The sequence below is a fragment of the Saprolegnia parasitica genome, assembly GCF_000151545.1.
Source record: "Saprolegnia parasitica CBS 223.65 unplaced genomic scaffold supercont2.562, whole genome shotgun sequence".
In the NCBI taxonomy this organism is placed as follows: domain Eukaryota; phylum Oomycota; class Saprolegniomycetes; order Saprolegniales; family Saprolegniaceae; genus Saprolegnia; species Saprolegnia parasitica.
Genome location: NW_012156956.1, coordinates 1 through 2200, shown reverse-complemented (window position 1 = coordinate 2200; position 2200 = coordinate 1). Strand labels below are relative to the sequence as shown.

The 2200-nt window shown below is 59.5% G+C and overlaps 2 protein-coding genes across 2 annotated transcripts in view; both read right to left on the bottom strand.

Annotated features, from left to right (window-relative positions):
• Positions 1 to 591, bottom strand: part of SPRG_21895 (hypothetical protein) — a gene marked incomplete at both ends in the record, with an annotated part of 1845 nt that extends 1254 nt beyond the window's left edge. The window contains one exon of the mRNA XM_012356722.1: positions 49 to 591. Within this exon, the coding sequence (XP_012212112.1) occupies positions 49 to 591 (543 nt within the window). The remainder of the gene's footprint in view (positions 1 to 48) is intronic.
• A 667-nt stretch (positions 592 to 1258) lies between these two features.
• Positions 1259 to 2184, bottom strand: SPRG_17297 (hypothetical protein). The gene is made up of 2 exons (XM_012356721.1): positions 1413 to 2184; positions 1259 to 1381 (listed from the first exon to the last, which is right to left on the bottom strand). Exons 1-2 carry the CDS (start codon positions 2135 to 2137, stop codon positions 1345 to 1347), a joined length of 762 nt encoding a protein of 253 aa, XP_012212111.1. The 5' UTR covers positions 2138 to 2184; the 3' UTR covers positions 1259 to 1344.
• Between the last annotated feature and the right edge of the window lie 16 nt (positions 2185 to 2200).

Genomic DNA, 2200 nt, shown 5'->3' with positions numbered 1-2200 from the left:
AAAGCAGAGCCAAATCAAAAAGCCAATGATGGCGACGCGGTACCCGACCGTGACGACGTGGGCCGTGAGCGCCGGCGCGTCCGTGACGCTAAAGATGATCGTTGTCGAAAGTGGTATGAGGCAGAGCAAGAACGAGATCGCCATCGACCGCTTCAGCGCGGGCCGCGACACGGACCGTTGAAAGAGGAACGCAATGACCAAAAACACGATAAACTGCCGGCCTTCGTACAAAAATTCGGTAAAAATCGAGTTGAAAATCGGCTTGGTGTAGTCGGCGATCGACGCGACGATAAAGTACAACGTGTACGAGCCGGTGACGGCGCACATGACCCAGATGAGCGGCTCGAAGGACGGCAAGAGGATCTTGCGCGCCGCGTCCGAGTCGCCGAGGTACGCGGTCGCGCGGTGCCGACGAAGGTAGACGACGCACGCGACCGAGAGAAGAAACATGGCGCCATACCCGACCGTATACAAAATCTGGAGCACTTTAAACTGCGCGATGATCTTGTCGCGCGCTGCTATCGCCGCCAAGGCCGCCGGCGACAGCGTCGCCTCATCCGCGCGCCGCAGGTGTTGCTCAACGATGGACATGGCAAAAGGCAAAGTGCAATCGGGATGGAAGCGATCGGTAGCCAGCTTGGGTAGCCTACCGGTATTGCTTTGCATTCAGGCCAGTCACGGGCTCAGTTCGCCCACTGGGTACAGGATTTCTCCGGTTTGAACGTTCTTCGATAGTATGTCGTTGAAGAGAGGGATCTGCGTCGAGAGTGCAACCAAAGGTCACGGATGTAAGATTAGAGAGAGGCCCTTGCGCCATGCGTGCCTACCACCTGTAGTTGTCGCCAGTTTGCGGACGACAGTACGTACGTAGTATGCGTCGGTTGTATGCATGCACACCCACAGCGTTATCACCGCACCCACGATTTGGCAGGTAATACACTCAGCGGTGCGAGGATGCCGTACTACTGTACTGCAGCAGTGGTCAGCCGACGACCGAACGCATGGTACTTGTCCGTCCGCGTTGTTTCTCGAAATCGCAACCGGGTTCTCTGACCCCATGTCGCGAGTAACATATTATGGCTACTCGTGGGGGCAACCATTGTGCAAGTACAGGTACTGCCCTCGCTGATACTGGTACCATCGTTGGGTTGGGAGATGCACGCTGGGATTTGGTCACCCGCTATTCTATGCTTTTTCTGCCGTGCTGTTACTGTGCGAGCGTGTCACGATCGTGGACGTCGTCACTCCACATCATCGCCTCGTCGTCGTCCGTCTCTGGCTCCAAAAGCATCTCGACCGCCGACCGCTGCTTCTTGTACAGTCGGTACCGGCGCTTTGCCCGCTTCAAAGCGGTGCCAAGGCCTTGGCCATGTAAAGGGCACTTGCAGCTGCCGTCGTCGTCGAGCGCAAACGCCAATAGCGACGACCGTCGCGCCGACGGCTGCCACGTGTACTGTATCCGTGGGGTGTTTTGAAAGCCGCGCGCGTGCTTGACGTCGTGGAGGTGTCCTGTCTCGAGGAGTGCGTTGCCGACGCGAACGGCTTCGAATTTATCGCGAATGCCACGCTTGGCGTCGATGAGAGCGTCGACGAGCTCGGCGCCCGTCGTGGGCGTCGTCTCGCGCTCAAGGGCCATGGCCAGACGCGCCGTCTCGTCCTCGAGGAGGGAGGCGAGGATCGTGACCATGGAAGCGGCCGACGGTCGGTCGATCGCAGCAGGTGCCCACGCAGCGACAAGCAGTTTCCGCAGTGCTGGCGAGAGGGTATCGCGCAGCGGCGGGCGCGCGCCGTCGAGGACGAGTGTGAAGATGTGCATGTGATTCTTCGTGCCGCGCGGGTACTTGAACTGGCGCGGGTGCAAGATGTCCCATAGCGTCATGCTCAAGCTAAAGACGTCCGAGGCGGTCGCATACGACGCAGCACCTCGCTTGCCGTCGATCATCTCGGGCGCCATGTACTCGACGGTGCCGCGCACCGACATGCGCTGGACGTCGGCGACGCGCGACTCGCCAAAATCCGACAACTTGACGCGGTGATTGGAGGCATCGAGGAGGTAATTAGCGGCTTTGATGTCGCGGTGCAAGAGCGGGGGTGAAAACGAATGCAAAAACGCCACGGCGCGGACAGCGTCGAGCATGTAACACAGCTCGACAAGCGGTGACAGTGGCGGCGTGCAGCTCAGCAAGTCGTCGAGACTGCC

Coding starts and splice junctions, on each gene's coding strand:
- SPRG_17297 (XM_012356721.1), bottom strand. CDS start 2,137: ATGCTCGACGCTGTCCGCGCCGTGGCGTTTTTGCATTCGTTTTCACCC. Junction 1,382..1,412: donor CGACGGTCGTCGCTATTGGC/GTTTGCGCTCGA, acceptor GGCAGCTGCAAG/TGCCCTTTACATGGCCAAGG.